The sequence below is a fragment of the Chelonia mydas genome, chromosome 24, assembly GCF_015237465.2.
Source record: "Chelonia mydas isolate rCheMyd1 chromosome 24, rCheMyd1.pri.v2, whole genome shotgun sequence".
Taxonomy (NCBI): Eukaryota; Metazoa; Chordata; order Testudines; family Cheloniidae; genus Chelonia; species Chelonia mydas.
In genome coordinates, this window is record NC_051264.2 from 16973140 (window position 1) to 16988970 (window position 15831).

Consider the following 15831-nt stretch of genomic DNA (forward strand, 5'->3'; position numbering starts at 1 on the left):
GATGTTGCAGAAACAAGCCAATTTCGACTTAATTTCATTTGGGAAAAAAATCAGAGTGGAACATTCAGAGATACATATTCCAATTTTTCTGAACTTTTTGGAACAGAACATTTTGATTTTCTAAATGACTCCATACATTTAATTTTTTTACATCATAAAATGAGTATTTTTTAAAAGGCAGGATCAGAATGAAACATTTTGATTAACCCAAAGTGACTTTTTTTTAATTTCATTTCAGAGGGAAATTTTGCATTTTTTTGGTTTTCATTCCACTTTGGAATGGGAAAAAAATTAAAATCATTTGAAATTTCCCACAAAATGGAAACTCCAGTTCTTGCACAGAACTGCTCATAATCATTTATTAATATTCACAAAGCCCCTGTGTGGAAGAGAATTGTAAAACCCATTTTGCTAAGATATACAAGGCCATTATAAAGTCTATTGTGGAAGCCCAGGGCTGTGTAGGCCACACTGAGGGGGAGGAAGAAGGTGAAGATGAAGTCGGCCATGGCCAGCTTGAGGAATCAGATGGCATTGACTGTCCTCTTCGTCCAGAACCTGGTGATGAAGACGACCAGCCCATTGCCCATCACCCCCAGTCTGAAGGAGATGCAATAGATCACCATGGAGACCATATGCATGCTATTGAGGAGAGATTGCTTCTGGGTCACTGTGTCATGGTCATAGACATAGTCATAGTCTGCATCATATTAGGACATGGTGGGGATACCCAAGGGAGTTGCGGGGAGAGAGGTGCCCTTCACAACCACGGGGATGTCTTCAACTCTCTTTGTCTTACCTCTTTCTGTACCTGTAACACACCAACACAACTTGTCCATTAATTATCTCCCCTGGCAACCTCTCAACCAGCCAGTGCTGTAGATGGGATACCAGCCTTCAAATATCTGGAGAGCAAAGGGAACAAGGGACACCGGTGTTTTGTTGCCCATTGCAAACAGCAGATCATTTGCACCCCGTGAGAAAGCTGGACAAAAAGGATAGAGAAACAGGGAAAATCTACTCTCCTGGCCCCTAAACAGGACATTTAACTTACATGTGTCCTGTTCACTGGGTTAAATCAAAGTCCAGTTTTGGTCACTAATGTATAGAAAGGATGTGGAGAAACTGGAAAGGATTCAGAGGTGAGCAACAAAGATGGTCAAAGGGATGGAACACAAGCCACATAAGCAAAGGCTGAAGGAACTGGGTATGCTTAGTTTGGAAAAGAGGAAATTAAGGGGAAACATGATCACAGTCTTCAAATAAGTGGAAGGCTGCCATAAAAAAGATGGAGGAAAGTTGTTCTCTCTCGCCCCAGACGGTAGGACAAGAGGGAACTACAGCAGAGCAGATTGAGATTAAATCTTAGGGGAAACTTCCTAACGGTAGGAACAGTAGAACAATGGAACAGACATCTCGGGAGGTTGTGGAAGCTCCTTCACTGAAGGTTTTCCAAAGAAAGCTGGATAGCCATCTGTCTTGGATGGATTAGACAAAACAAATCCTGCATCTTGGCAGGGGGTTGGACTAGATGACCCTTGCAGTCCCTTCTCATCCTACGGTGTGATGGTTCTGTGATTCCTTAAGGTCAAGGATGTTGATCAAATGGAGAGGGTTCAGAGAAGAGCCATGAGAATGATTAAACAATTGAGAAATATGTGTTAGAGAGCTCAATCTATTTAGTTTAAAGAGATGGTTAATGGTCACCTGATCCCAATTTGTAACTACCTACTTGGGGAACGAATATGTGATAATGGGTTCTTTGATATAGCAGGCAAAGATCTACGAACATAAGAACTTGGTCAGGCCAATGGTCCATGTAGGCCAGTATCCTGTCTTCCAACAGTGGCCAATGCCACTAACACAGCCCAATGTCTAGAAGTTGAAGCTAGACAAATTCAGACTGGAAATAAGGTGTAAATTTTTAACAGGGAGGGGAAATTAATCTTTGGAACATGTTACCAAGGGTTGTGGTGGATTCTCCACCACTGACAACTTTAAAATCAAAATGAGATTTTTTTTCTAAAAGATCTGCTCTAGGAATTATTGTGGGGAAAGTTCTCTGGCCAGGGTGATACAAGAGATCAGGTATCATGATCACAGTGGTCCTGTCTGGCTTGGAAATGTGTGACAAAATCTACTAGGGATGGTTTTATGATTCAACACAGGCAGCCCATTTGAGGCCCCTCACAACTGGAGCAGGGCAAAAGTGGATTTTTCAGTTCAATGGCATGACTGAAAAATCCGGGGAAAAGATTTGTTTCAGGTGGTTTTAGAATTTCTGGCAGCTCAAATAGTCAAAAGAATTTTCATTTCAAGGCAAACAAATCATTCTTTTCCCCCCAACATGAAATGTTTCGTTTCAGTATCAAGCATTTTGTAATTTTTTTTTACTTTTTTTTAAATTAAAGTCCATTTTGAAACAAAAAGTCATTTCAAATAGAAAAATCAAAAGATATCAATTTTTTTTTCAGAATCTTGGTTTGTTTTTTTCTAAATCAACCATATGGAGAAACAGATGCAAATTTACCAGATGTTTGGTGTCACCTACTGTGCGGTTTTTGCCCCCCCCTCCAGAAAAGAGACAAAGGTTTGGTTTAGATATTCCACCCAGTTCTACTAAGAACCCTCAGGGATACTAGTGGGACTCACCAGCCAATGTGATGTCTGAAGGAAGAACAAAAAGTGGGGCACCCATGTTTTGTGATGCGTCGCACCATGTTTGGTGGGTTAATTATTATTTCATTGGTGTTTCAATTATTATCCAGTTACCGCACCACTGATATTCCTCACAACCTTCAGCCCACCCAGTGGCAGAAACCACCCATCGAAATGTCTGATGAATGACCGAAATGAGGAAAACCTGGGTTTTGGTGTGTACAGTGCAGTGATCTATGGATTATTAATTATTGCCATGCTTATAATTAAGAGGGGTGGTTTTGGTTATGCACCCACCATGCAACTTTTGGGGGCTGGGAGCAGGACACCTGGGTTCTATCTCTGGCTTTGGGAGGGGAGTGAGGTCTAGTAGGTTAAAGTAGGTGGGGCTGGGAGTCTGGACTCCTGGGTTTGATTCCTGGTTATGGGATCGTCATTGGCCAGGCTAGCGAAGTCCATCGATTTGGCACGTTCCTTCTAAGGGCAACATGCTCAAGTGAATAAGATTCTCCTGCTTAAGACAACTGTTTCCTAACCCAAACTCTGCCTCGGTTAATTGATCTGTGCGGGAAGAGCAGGGGCTGCCCCGGGAGCTTTTAGGGGGCAAAGACCTGGAGGCCTTGAAGTAAATTACACACAGGCCTCAGGGTCCATCCCCCCAGATGTCCCAACCCAGGGGAAGTTGTTACACAGGGGAAGAGGAAAGACAGACTCCATGCCACCCCCGTCCCTTCCTCTTCTGCATGGGTTGGGAGCTCTGGTTACTTTAGTTATTATGTTGTACCCCCCGGACCCAAGAATACCACCCACGAGTCCTGACTGTCAGGGCCCACGACACCCCACTCCTGTTCCAGAGCCAGGGATAGAACCCATGAGTCCTAGCACCCACCCCTCCCTCCTTCTGTCACCACTAGACCCCACTCCCCTTCCATAGCCTGGGATAGAACCCAGCAGTCCTGACTCCCAGCCTTCTCTGCTCTAACCCACTAAACCCCTCTGCCCTCCCAAAGCTGGGTATAGAACCATGAGTCCCGGCTCTCAGGCCCCCTCTTCCCCCCCTGCTCTAACCACAAATGTTTGTGCATCTAACACACTAGATCCTGCTCACTGATTTTCCTTCCCCAAATTTGCATTTGCCAGAAATTTACAAACTTTTGTTTTCGTTCCTTTTCAGAACAATTTTTTCCCCAAATCCTGACATTTCCCATGAAATGAAAACTCTGGTACCTGATGAGTTCTATGTATAAGCTCCTCAGAACCCATGAAGAGGTTAATTAATTTCATCCACCAAGGAATTTTTGACAAGATCTAATCTTCACAGGCAAGTACTGTGAGACTGATTGATCCAATCTCATGCCTGTGCATCCGGTCAGAGGATTTCCCAGCTGCTTCTTAGCAAACACTATAAACTATGAGAGAAATTGGCTCGCCGATGGCCAGACCCTGCGCCATTCCTCAGGATCTTCATCACCCAAAGAGAGACACAAATCCTAGAATCATAGACATGTTGGACTGGAAGGGACTTCACTAGGTCATCTAGTCCAGTCCCCTGCACTGAGACAGGACTAAGGGTATGTCTACACTTACAGGGGATCGATGCTGCAGCGATCAATCCACCAGGGGTCGATTTAGCAGGTCTAGTGAAATTGCCTGCAGATCGCTCTCCCGTTGACTCCGGTATTCCACCGGAACAAGAAGCGTAATGTAAGTCGACGGGAGAGTTTCTCGTAGAATTATTCACTTAACTGGAATTGCGGAACTTAGGTTGACTCAACCCCATAGTGTAGACCAGGCCTAAGTATTATCTAGATCATCCCTGCCAAGTGTTTGTCTAACCTGCTCTTAAAAATCTCCAGTGATGGAGATTCCACAACCTCCCTAGGCAATTTATTCCCGTGCTTAACCATCCTGACAGTTAGGAAATTTTTCCTAATGTCCAACCTAAACCGCCCTTGCTGCAATTTAAACCCATTGCTTCTTGTCCTATCCTCAGTGGTGAAGCAGAACAATTTATCACCTTCCTCTTTTTAACAATGTTTTACCTAATTGAAGCCTGTTATCATGTCCCCCCTCAGTTATCTCTTCTCCAGACTAAACAAACCCAGTTTTTTCAATCTTCCCTCACAGGTCATGTTTTCTAGACCTTTAATCATTTTTGTTGCTGTCTGGACCTTCTCCAATTTGTCCTCATCTTTCACAAAATGTGGCACCCAGAACTGGATATAATCCTCCAGTTGAGGCCTAATCAGCGCAGAGTAGAGCAGAAGAATCATTTCTCGTGTCTTGCTTACAACACTCCTGCTAATACATCCCAGAACGATGTTTGCTTATTTTGCAACAGTGTAATGTATTTAGTAACTCATATTTCATTTGTGATCCACTATGACCCCCTGATCCCTTTCCTCAGTAATCCTTCCTAGGCAGTCATTTCCCATTTTGAATTTGTGCAATCATTTATTCCTTCCTAAGTGGAGTATTTTGCATTTGTCCTTCCTGATTTGCACCCTCTTTATTTCAGACCATTTCTCCAACTTGCCAAGCTCATTTTGAATTATAATCCTATCCTCCAAAGCACTCGCAACCTCTCCCAGCTTGGTATCATCCGCAAATTTTAGGAGTGTGCTCTCTATACCATTAGCCAAATGATTTATGAAGTGTGACAAAGCTCTGTCCTTGCCTCCGTGCGTCCCGCATTTCCTGGTGGATTTCGCTAGCCTCAGAGGCTCGCTGTGACCCTCCACGTAACCCTTCTCTCTCTAGAGACAAGGGTCACAGTCTACTGAGCCATTTTCATCATAAGCCAGCGAGGGAAGTGAGGAGAAGTTATCCTTCCTTGCACAGTCTCTGTTGTCTCCCAGTCTCAGTGATTAATCAGGGGGCAAAAGTAGAGGGGGGGAGCCCGGGCCCACCCTCTACTCCGGGCTCCAGCCCAGGGACCCTAATAGTATCAGCTATGGTAGCTGACCTTTTAGAAACAGGACATGTACAATTCCCTGGGCTACTTCCCCCACAGCAGCCCTCACTTCCTCAAGCTCCACTTCACCCTTACCTCAGGGCCTCCTTCCTTGTGCCTGATATGGTGTGTACTGCTCAGCCTCTCCAACAGCACAACTTCCTCCCACAGCTCCTGACATGCACCCCCACCTGACTAACTGGGAGGCTTTTAACTAGTTTCAGCCAGCCCCTGATTGGCTTCAGGTGTCCCGATCAACCTAGCCTTCTCCCTGCCCTCTGGAAAGTTCTTAATTGGCCCCAGGTGTCTTAAGTGACCTGGAGCAGCTGCCATTTCACTTATCCTGGTACCAGGGATTTGTTTAGCCTGGAGCTAATATATCTATCTCCCACTACTTTTCTATAGCCATCTGGCCTTGCCCCGTCACAGAAGATATTGAACAGAACCGGACCCAGGCCAGATCCCTGCGGGACCCCACTCGATATGCCCTTCAGCTGAACTGTGAACCACTGATAACAACTGTCTGACTCTACAACATCTAGAGCTCATCAAAAAGGACCCAATGAAGATCAATCAATATGTAGAAATTGTTTCCCTTCCATTTGTTTTTGATGAAGACACGTCAATCCTTTCTGGGAAACTCCCCACTGTTTTCTGTTATGGAATCCACCCCTCTGTTTTCAGAAGAAGCAATTTCTGATACCAAGCTGTTTTTCCATTTGGAAAGCCAGTGTTTGCTGCTTTGGAAACTGTCAGGTGAGGGGGAAAATCCCACTGGGCACTAAATTAAAATTGTCCCGGAAGCCCACCCCTAACAACCATCAGCTCCCCTCCTCCACCGAACTAGTGACCAGATACACTGAAAAGGAAGCAAGAAAGTTAAGATGAGTAAAACACCAGAAGAAAAAGAAGAACCAATGAGACAGAGGGCACCACCTGGCATGATGGGGCCCCCAGTCTTGGGCAGGGGATCTATACAATGCCTGGCACAAGGGAGCCCCAGCTGGCACCTTGAACAATGAGGGGCTCTGATCTCGGTTGGGGTCCATGCAGCGCTAGTTTAGATCTTACCCAGACATTCATTAGTTTCTGTTTCTTTCTCACCTGTGTCTTGGGGCTGTGGTGTCTCAGCATCGATCCCTGATGTGGCGGCTGCAGCTCACATAGGTTGACTCTGTCTGGGGCCAGGAAGCTGGTTTTCTGTGGGTTTCTCTGGGGGGAGGCTCTGTGGGGCTTAGAGGAGGAGAAGGCGCAGAGGAGGCTGGGGCTGCTAGCATCTGCAAACCTCAGAGGCGTCCAGCTCTGGCTGCTACCTGCTGAATGTCACGTCATCCCCCCCACATACACCCCGTACTCACCCCTGGACCTCAGCACCTCTCACTGCATGGAATCAGCCTCGCAGTTCTCAGAGACAGATGTTCCCATCTGGGGCAGCCACGAGTCGAGAGCAGGTGTGGAGACACACCCACATCCCAGCACGGCCTGGGGCCGGTTCGCACCAGGAGGAATGGAGGGAGCAGAGGAAGTAGAGAGGGGTGGCTGAGGGTAGAGAATGAAGTCAGGCCTGTTCATATCAGACCATCCATCTGAGAAATGATTTGTAAAGCTGGGGATGGAACCCAGGAGTCTGACCCCTCAGCCCTGCCTGCTTCTCTAACCACTAGACCCCGCTCCCCTCCTGGATCTGTAGATAGAACCCAGGAGACCTGGCTCCCAGCCCCCCCTGCTCTAACCACTAGACCCCGCTCCCCTCCTGGATCTGTAGATAGAACCCAGGAGACCTGGCTCCCAGCCCCCCCTGCTCTAACCACTAGACCCCACTCCCCTCCTAGAACTGGGGTGAGACCCCAGGAACCCCTGGGTCTTCCTGTGTCCTGCCCTCCCTGCTCTCCTTAAAAAGCCCCAGGGGCAAGAACCAAACCCCTCTACAGCCCCCCATCAGAGCCAGACAACGCCCCCCATATCCCCCGTCTCTCTGCTCCTCCTCCAATTTTCAGAGCCACTTGCTAGGAAATCAGGGTGCTGTCCAGTGCTGAGACACTTCCCAAGAAGGCAGAGCCGGGCCCTTCTCCAGAAACTCCAGCCCTGTCTGGGGTGGCGGAGAGGGGGGCGGGGGGATACCAGGATTGGTGTGACCCTGGGCTCCCCAGCATTTACCCCCTCCACATGACGGCACCAATGTATAGTCAAAATACACCTTGAGAGTTGTCCTTTGAAAACTACCAGCAGCAGGTGGCTCAGGCCTATCTGCACACGCCGTTCGGGTCGGCATGAGACGTGACATGAAGAATTCCCTCACTGCCGTTCTGCTCCACCGTGGAGAAACCCCGGCAGCCTCGCTGAGGTGGGGCTGCCCAGCCAGCCTGGCCTCCGCAAAGCATGGTCGGTTTGCCTGCTTTTTCATATCAGCCCCGTCAAGCCAACCCAGCAGGGGCTGCCCCGCTCCTGGACTGGAGAGATCAAGAATTAACACTGCTCCGGAGGGACCCAGGAGGCTCCACCCTCCGGAGACCATCCTGGCTTTAAGGCTGAATCCATTTGGGTTTATAAGGAGCAGCAAGAGGCTCCATTTTAATCCTTCAGGACACAAAGAAACTAAGCGATCGGATCCCTGCGCTGGGTTCCGGCCAGCAAAAAAAAAAGCGAGGAGACTGGGGGTGTGAGAAACTGTCTTGAACAAAGCCTGGATCGCGCTAGAGGACATTCTAGACTCTCACAGGTGTGTTTTCCCTTTGATGTCCTTGTTGCCATCTCCTCTGGTCTCCTTGGCATCACATATGCCAGGTGGTTAAAACACTTGTACGGCATCAGAGCTGGGTCAGCACAGGAACGTGGGCATCTCTGGTCCATTGACGAGAGGCAGCAAACCCAACGCCTTTGCTGAGACGGTCCAGTGAGAGGAACTGGGCCCGGCAGAAGGAGGGTTTGTGGGGAAAATTCGGGGCTTGAAGGGTACTAATGTTGGCCTGCTAGGAGTATCCAAGTTGGGGGAAGCAGGCGGTTGGGGTTTGAGCTCTGGATCAAAGTTGTGCAGTTTTGAGACCACCCCAGATTACAAGGCAGGTACTGACTGGACCCCTTGTTACCCCAGAATTTCACATTCCTGCATGTACCCCAGAGCTTGCCAGAACGGCAGTCAGCCATTTCGTATGTGCCTTCCCTGCCAGCTGAAAACCCAGTATCCCATAGCTAGGAATTATCTGAGGCCTTTGGGAGACAAGATAGACAGCTGCTCGCTTGCAATTTGCTAATTAGAATGGGCGGGTGGGACAGAAAGTGATGGAAGAGAGGAGAGTGAGTGGATAGCGGCCTGGGTTTTACGTGCCCGTGACATAATGTTGTTATGTCTGGAAATACTAGAAATGTTTTGAGACGCGTAGTTGCTGATATTAGGAGAACTGGTGACCTGGTAGAGGTGGTTAAGCTGACCCACTGGGAGCCACTGTAAGTTATGTGCTTCGTTAGCGTTAGGTGTAAAATATTGGGTCAAAGTGAACGCCTTGGAGCAGCCCGAGGGAGCTTCTCTTGGGGCAAGGAGCTGACAGCTAAACTCCCCGCCAGCTGGATGGAAACAGGCCCCTGGAAGCCCGGCTTGTGATTACTCAAAACCAGCCTGTGGGTGACTGTATCTGGGATGTCCCAAACCTACGGCATGGGTGTGTGTGCTAGCTAACAAATTGTAGTTTTAGATAATGGGACAAAGCTCTGCCCTTGTCTCCGTGGGTCCCGCGTTTCCTGGCGGATTTCGCTCGCCTCAGAGGCTCACTGTGACCCTCCACGTCGCCCTTCTCTCTCTAGAGACAAGGGTCGCAGCCTCCTGAGCCATTTTCATCAGCAGCCAGTGAGGGAGGTGAGGAGAAGCCACCCTCCCTTGCACAGTCTCTGTTCTCTGCCAGTCTCAGTGATTAATCTGGGGGTAAAGGGGGGAGCCCGGGCCTGCCCTCTACTCTGGGCTCCAGCCCAGGGACCCTAATAGTATCAGCTGTGGTAGCTGACCTTTCAGAAACAGGACGCGTACAATTCCCTGGGCCATTTCCCCACAGCGGCCCCCACTTCCTCAGTATCTACTTCACCCTTACCTGGATTCCTGGGTTCTATCCCCAACTCTGGGGGGGGAATGGGGACCACGCAGTGGGGGCTGGGAGCCAGGACTCCTGGGTTCTATCTCCAGATCTGGGAGGGGAGTGGTGCCTAGTGATTAGAGTGGTGGGGCTGGGGCTCAGGACTTCTGGGTTCCATCCCCGGCTTTACAAGTCATTTCTCAGATGGATGGTCTGATATGACCCGGCCTCCACTTCTGGTGGTGTGAACGGGCCCAGGGCCGTGCAGGGACTTGGCTGTGTCTCCGCACCTGTTCTCGGCTCGTGGCTGCCCCGGATGGGAACATCTGCCTCTGAGACCACGAGGCTGGTTCCGGGCAGTGAGAAATGCTGGGGTGTCAGGGGGACGACGTGACATTCAGCAGGTAGCAGCCAGAGCCGGATGCTTCTGAGGTTTGCAGATGCTGTTAGCCCCAGCCCCCCTCTGCACCTTCCCCTCTGCTGAGCCCCACAGAGAAACCCACAGAAGAGCAGCCTCCCAGCACCAGACACGGTCAGGTTGCATGAGCTGTAGCTGCCACATCAGGGCCTGACTCTGAGACACCACAACCCCGAGAGACACAAGTCAAGAAAGAACAGAAAGCCAATGAAAATTGGGCTAGATCTGACCTAGCACTGCACAGACCCCCCAGCCGAGATCAGGGCCCCCCATTGTGCCAGGCGCTGCACAGACCCCAGCCGAGATCAGGCCCCACTGTCATGGGTGCTGCACAAATGCACCATGAGAGACAGTCGCCGCCCCAAGAAGCTGTCAGCCTAAAGAGACAAGACAGTCAAAGGGGACATGGAAGGAAAGTTCTGTTCACAAGGTCACCCAACAGGTTGGTGACGTAATGGCGATTAAAATCCAGCTCTCCCAGCTCCCAGAGCCCTGTCCCTGTCAACAGAACAGACAGTCAATGTATCTTGCCTCTGTTATCCCTGTGGTTTGTTGCTCCCTTTTGCACTGCTTCTTCTTCCTCTTCCTGTATTTGTGTCCTCTTCCCTTTCTTCCTTCCTTCTGTGCCTGGCAGCTCACCATTCCTAGGGAACAACGGGAGGGGGTTGCTTGTCAGTGGGGGAGGAGCACATTGGTGATTTTAACTTAGTGGGAGTTTTCCAGTCCCCAAATTTCACAATGAAAAGATGCTGGATTCCCAGGCCCTTCTACTTTCCAAATGGGTTACTTCAGAACTGGAGGAAAACGTCCTTCAGAAAACCCATCGGGAAACCTTTCAAAAAGGAAGGTCAGGTCCTCACCAAGCCCTGATGGGAGGAGAATGATTCCAGCATTTTGTTGATCTTTATTGGGTGGTTTCACCAACTCCAGCTGTTCACTCCCTCTGAGTTCTGGGGAACGTGAGAGAAGGCAGGGGGGCGAAGGGAGGTGGTGGAATCTCCTTCCTTAGAAGTTTTTAAGGTCAGGCTTGACAAAGCCCTGGCTGGGATGATTTAGTTGGGGATTGGTCCTGCTTTGAGCAGGGGGTTGGACTAGATGACCTCCTGAGGTCCCTTCCAACCCTGATATTCTATGATTCTATGATTCTATGACGAGCCGTAGGGGAAGCGATTAGAGATCTCCATGAGACAATTGCACTCAGTGGACCTGACCTTGCTAGGAAAGAGCTGGCGAACCCACTGGCCCAATGCCCGGTCCTGGGATTGGATCAAACGCGGCATTGTTTGCCCGTGAAGACTGGATCCTGTCTGAGCTATGTAGGTGGAACGGATCAACATCTTCATGGCTTCGGAGGAGCACAAGCTAGATGCAGGATTTCTCTCCGCCCCTTCCCCCTGCTCCATTTAGCGCTTTATCTGTTTCTCTCTCCCTTTGTGCTTCGGCCTCTATTAGTTCTTTCCTCTGTCTTCCCAGCACTGGGAGCTGCCCTCAAGACACTGATCGCCATTGTGTTCATCACTGGCCTGCCCATCCTCCTCGGCATGGTGTTGAACGGCTACATCAACTTCCATGCCGGCATCCGCATGAAGAGGAAGGCCAACTCCATCTGGTTCCTCAACCTGGCCATGACTAATGTGATCTTCCCCTGCATCCTGTCCTTCTGGTTGGGCTGCACGTGGCCAGGCACCCACGACCTCTTCAGCAGGTGGCGATGTGAGCTGAGCAACATCGTCACCTCCCTCCACATGTTCTCCAGCACCTTCCTCCTGACAGTCATCAACACCGACCACTGCCTCTCCCTGGCCTGCCCCAGATGGGCCAGAAATCACCTCATGTCCCACCTGGCTTCCTGTTCTGGGCATCTTCCCTTGGGGTACAGCTTGAGACACCCAGATCTCTGGCATGCCCTGATGCACTACTCTGGTGTGGTAAACCCAGGTTCATTTAGTTACTTCTATTATGAAAGCCGGCTCTTGGTGGGGGGAAAGGTGATGCCAAGCACTGTTATTTATCAATTCCTGGTTGGGTTCCTGGTCCCATTAGCTTTCATCATCACCAGCTATATCGTTCTAGCTGCCAAATTGAGGGGATTAAGCCGGCTTGCTTATGCCAGCAAGCTCCACCTTGCCTTGGTCTTGACTTTTTTCCTTAGCTGGACCCTGTGCCATGTCTTCTACTTCCTTCAGCTCTTTGTTCAAGCATCACCTCTAAAGAACCAATGGTCCTTAGCCAGAGGCAGTGTCTTTGCTTATAGCCTGGTCTCTTTGAAGACCTGTCTGAATCCATTGTTTTGCCTCTGCTTGGGCCAGGAATTCGGGGCACAACAGAGATGCCCCAACCAAATGGACGTCGGATTAGAATTGGAACCAGTGCAATAGGGGAGCAAATGAATTCCCGGGGGAAATGGAGAATTTGTTTCGTTGCTTGACGCTTTTGGTATGAACGGATTTGCTGCAGGAAAACGGTCTTTTTGCAGAAATGAAAAAATTCATTTTCCCCCTACATTAACCATTTGCTGTGTTGCAAGCTTTCATGATTTTTTTTGTGACTCTCATGGTATTTGACTTAGAGCCCCAGCTCCTAGAAATATTATAAGAGAATTTTAGCAGCTTTCATTAAGAAAATAAGGACGTTTCTAGTCCTTTTGGAGAAAAGATCAAAAATGTAACTCAGAACGGAGCAGGACCAGAAGATACATAAAAAGAGCTCTGATTTATTACTATTTTTCTTAACTTCAAGATTTTTAAGCAAATTCAATTCCTTTTGGGGCCTGTCCCATGGCTTTTGAACATTTGGTGTTGGCTGTACTGCCCTTGTCAAATACTTGGAGGGAAACTGTAAACCAGAATGTCTGATTTACCAGGGGATCTTTGTCTTTAGTTTTTTGGTCTCTCTTTGGTCTTTTGTCTCCACTAGAGCAGTTTGGAAAGTAGAATTTTTATTTTTATTCCACCGGGGGGCGGTCAGCTCCATAAAGTAGTGAAGGGCACAAAGAAAGCCAACTAGACCACACTCCCTTCACAGAGCTGGGGATAGACACGGGAGTCCTGGCTTCCAGCCCCTCCTGCTCTAACCCACTAGACACCACGCCCCTCCCAGAGCTGGGGATAGAACCCAGGAGTCCTGGCTTCCAGCCCCTCACCCACTCTCACCACTATACCCCACTCCACTTCCGGAGCTGGAGATAGAACCCAGGAGTCACTATGGAGGGTTTGGGTGATTGATTGGCATTTTGGAATGAATGAGATTTCCATCGGGTAATGGCCTTTTAACGGAAATGCAATGTTTTGGATCACTAATTAGGCTGCTTTTCTAAATGTCCCATGTGGTGTGAGGCCAACGCTGACAATTTCATTGAGTCTCAAAATTTTGAATGTTTCCCTTAAAGCCCCTCAATGGAGCCGGTGGATCCCCTCAGTGGCTGATGGGGCTGTGGCTCTGCAGAGGGTACGGTCAGGGTGGCACCTGGGCTGAGTCAGGGAAGATTCAGAACGGACCAATGGGGCATGGGGGAGTAGCTGCAGAGGGAACCTCGTGGCCCCTTATCCCCACTACTACCCCCTATCCTGTCCCCACCAGTGTGAAGACACCACCCCACATCCAGCTGCCCCAACCCTAGAAGGGAGATTTCCCACACAACCCATCGCCCCATCCCTATTCACACGGCTGCACCCCACTTCGGCCTATGGGGGTGTGGCTTTTGGCCTATTGGGGTGTGGCCTGGGTTGGCTCCTCCCTCTTCTGCCCCCCCACTGGTCTAGTTAGAACTGGATTGGACCAGCTCCTGCCCATTCGTCTCTCAATATCCTGCAGCCAATTATTGAGTGGCACTGACTTGTGGCCAATCAGTGCGTGGCATGGCATGGGGAGGCAGCTGCCAATCAACAGGCAGAGTGAGAGGGGAGGGGGAAGAAGAAGCCCCGCCCTTCTGAGAGAAAAGTGGGGAAGCCCCGGCTCCAGGGAAGAGAAGGATCTGCCCACTCTGCACGGGGAGGAAGGGGGTGGGGTTTCCAGCCCATCTCTCTACTTATCTGAAAAGTCGACATTTTCGGCAAGACTTTTTGGCCTGTCCAAAAACGCCGATTTACTTGAAGTTGGAACTTTTCACGGGAATTCCGCGGATTTCCCGACTCAAAAAGGGGTGTTGGGGGGGGGGGAGTTTTGAAATTCCAGATGAAAGAGTCTGATTCTTCCAAAATAACCTTTTTTTCCTGGCAAATATAAGCTAAAAAAATGTAAAAAGGGGTGGGATTGAAACACACCATTTCGAAGCGGTCGGAACGGAGCGTTTCGATGGGGGTGGAGTCTCTGCCACTGGCACTTTTTAAAGCAAGTTGGGATATTTTTTTAAGAGATCTGCTCCTGTTCAAACAGGAATTAAGTCACGGGAGTGGTAGGAGTTGTGTTATCCAGGTGGTCAAACTGGATCAGAGGTCCCCAGTCTGGGAGGGGCGCCCCCTAGGTGGGCGGCGAGGAAGGTTCGGGGGGCACATCTGGCTCAGTTCCAGCTGCTGGCCCTGTCCCTGGGGCTGTTCTCAGCCCTGGCTGCCATCCCCGCACCCGAGGCTCCATGCCCACCCCCAGCTGTGGCCCCAGCCTTGGCCCCCTTACCTCTGTCCACACCCCTCCCTCTCCCAGAGCTCTGCTCCCACCCCTAGCGCCAGGGGGTGGTGGGAGGGATGCGGACAGGGGTAAGCAGGGGGTACGAGGTAAAAAGTTTGGGGACCAGTGGACTAGATGGTCACAATGGTCCCTTCTGGCCTTGGAATCTCTGATTGTCCCGAATTGATTTCCCCCCCACAAGGTTTTTGGTTCATGAAAATGTTGGAATTTCAAGGTTTGGCTCCGGTTTGGGATGGGAACATTTTTCCAAAATGTGTGGTGTCAAGGTTCCTCCCCCACTCTGAACTCTAGGGTACAGATGTGGGGACCTGCGTGAAAAACCTCCTAAGCTTATCTTTACCAGCTTAGGTCAAAACTTCCCCAAGGTACAAAATATTCCACCCTTTGTCCTTGGATTAGCCACTACCACCACCAAACTAATACTGGTTACTGGGAAAGAGCTGTTTGGACACGTCTTTCCCCCAAAAATACTTCCCAAAACCTTGCACCCCACTTCCTGGACAAGGTTTGGTAAAAAGCCTCACCAATTTGCCTAGGTGATTACAGACCCAGACCCTTGGATCTTAAGAACAATGAACAATCCTCCCAACACTTGCACCCCCCCTTTCCTGGGAAATGTTGGATAAAAAGCCTCACCAATTTGCATAGGTGACCACAGACCCAAACCCTTGGATCTGAGAACAATGAAAAAGCATTCAGTTTTCTTACAAGAAGACTTTTAATAAAAATAGAAGTAAATAGAAATAAAGAAATCCCCCCTGTAAAATCAGGATGGTAGATACCTTACAGGGTAATTAGATTCAAAACATAGAGAACCCCTCTAGGCAAAACCTTAAGTTACAGAAAAGATACACAGACAGAAATAGTTATTCTATTCAGCACAATTCTTTTCTCAGCCATTTAAAGAAATCATAATCTAACACATACCTAGCTAGATTACTTACTAAGTTCTAAGACTCCATTCCTGGTCTATCCCCGGCAAAGACAGAATATAGACAGACACACAGACCCTTTGTTTCTCTCCCTCCTCCCAGCTTTTGAAAGTATCTTGTCTCCTCATTGGTCATTTTGGTCAGGTGCCAGCGAGGTTACCTTTAGCTTCTTAACCCTTTACAGGT

General features: G+C 49.2%; 1 protein-coding gene across 1 annotated transcript; it reads left to right on the forward strand.

Annotated features, from left to right (window-relative positions):
* Window positions 1–495: 495 nt before the first annotated feature.
* On the forward strand, window positions 496–12468 carry LOC122463798 (chemokine-like receptor 1). Its single transcript, XM_043535604.1, has 2 exons — window positions 496–598; window positions 11564–12468. Exons 1-2 carry the CDS (start codon window positions 496–498, stop codon window positions 12466–12468), a joined length of 1008 nt encoding a protein of 335 aa, XP_043391539.1.
* Window positions 12469–15831: the final 3363 nt, after the last annotated feature.